Genomic DNA, 1,421 nt, shown 5'->3' on the forward strand with positions numbered 1-1,421 from the left:
AAGGTGAAAGAGGGGTGGGGGTTGGGTGGGGTGAGGGTATAGGTGATGATCGAATAATCAGTAAATCATTCAAAATTAATGTATGAATGGGGGTGTGTTTGTGTGTGTGCGTGTGTGTATGTGTGTGTGTGTGTGTGTGTGTGAGAGAGAGTTCTTCTTCTTCGTGTCTGTGAGTGAGTGTGTGCGTAAGTATGTGCGGGTGTGTATGTGGGTATGTGTGTGAGTGTGAGTGTATGTATCTGCGTGTATGTAATTGTTCATGTGTGAAATAGAGAGAGCCTGATGGTACGTAAATAATCTTACACAAACAAATACATATACAATACGAAACAAACTTCCACAAACTAACACACTTAAATTTAATAAGCTTATAAAACACAAAAATAAACTTACACAAACGAAATTACACAAAAATTTTACACACACACAAACAAATAAAATGAAACAAACAAAACAAAACTAACAAAAATATACATGCAACCAAACTTACATAAAATAAATAAATGTACACAAACATACGGACACACAAACAAACTTACATTAATAAATTAATTAATAACTGAAATAAACAAACTTACATTAATAAATTAATTAATAACTGAAATAAACAAACTTACGTTAATAAATTAATAATTGACACAAACAAACTTACAAAAACATTGATAAATTAATAATTGACACAAACAAGCTTACATTAATAAATTAATAATTGACACAAACAAACTTACATTAATGAATTAATAACTGACACAAACAAACTTACATTAATAAATTAATAACTAACACAAATAAATTGACATTAATGAATTAATAAGTGACACTTACATTAATAAATTAATTTAATAACTGACATAAACAAACTGACATTAATAAATTACTAACTGACACAAACAAACTTACATTAATGAATTAATAACTGACACAAACAAACTGACATTAATGAATTAATAACTGACACAAACAAACTGACATTAATGAATTAATAAGTGAAACTTACATTAATAAATTAATTTAATAACTGACTTAAACAAACTTACATTAATAAATTAATAACTGAAACAAACAAACTTACATTAATAAATTAATAACTGACACAAACAAACTTACACAAACAAAACAGACCAACAAAAGCAGACAGGGAGACTGACACTGACAGACCTGTAGAGCGAACCAGCCACGTGTGCCGTTTCCCGCCAAAAGAAGGCGTAGAGCAGGGCGGTCAGGGACAGGCCAGTGACCACACAAAGGGAGGCGGGCTGCTCTAGCTGGGTGGACGGGAACAGGTAGGTGAGTAGACTGAACACCAGTGGTCCTAGGTTCCCGAACTGTGAGGGATAGAGAGAATGTGTAAGAGAGAGGGAGAGAGAGAGGTGGGAATGGTAGAAGGAGAGAGAGGAGAGAGAGAGAGGGAGAGAGAGAGG

The 1,421-nt window shown here is 33.3% G+C and overlaps 1 protein-coding gene across 1 annotated transcript in view; it reads right to left on the reverse strand.

The window, feature by feature from the left end:
- The window catches only part of LOC106013919 (solute carrier family 52, riboflavin transporter, member 3-B), a gene marked incomplete at its 5' end in the record, with an annotated part of 11,550 nt that extends 10,222 nt beyond the window's left edge, over positions 1–1,328 (reverse strand). The window contains 1 exon segment of the mRNA XM_013090791.2: positions 1,159–1,328. Within this exon segment, the coding sequence (XP_012946245.1) occupies positions 1,159–1,328 (170 nt within the window).
- Positions 1,329–1,421: the final 93 nt, after the last annotated feature.

This window comes from Aplysia californica, unplaced genomic scaffold (assembly GCF_000002075.1).
Source record: "Aplysia californica isolate F4 #8 unplaced genomic scaffold, AplCal3.0 scaffold01519, whole genome shotgun sequence".
Lineage (NCBI taxonomy): Eukaryota > Metazoa > Mollusca > Gastropoda > Aplysiida > Aplysiidae > Aplysia > Aplysia californica.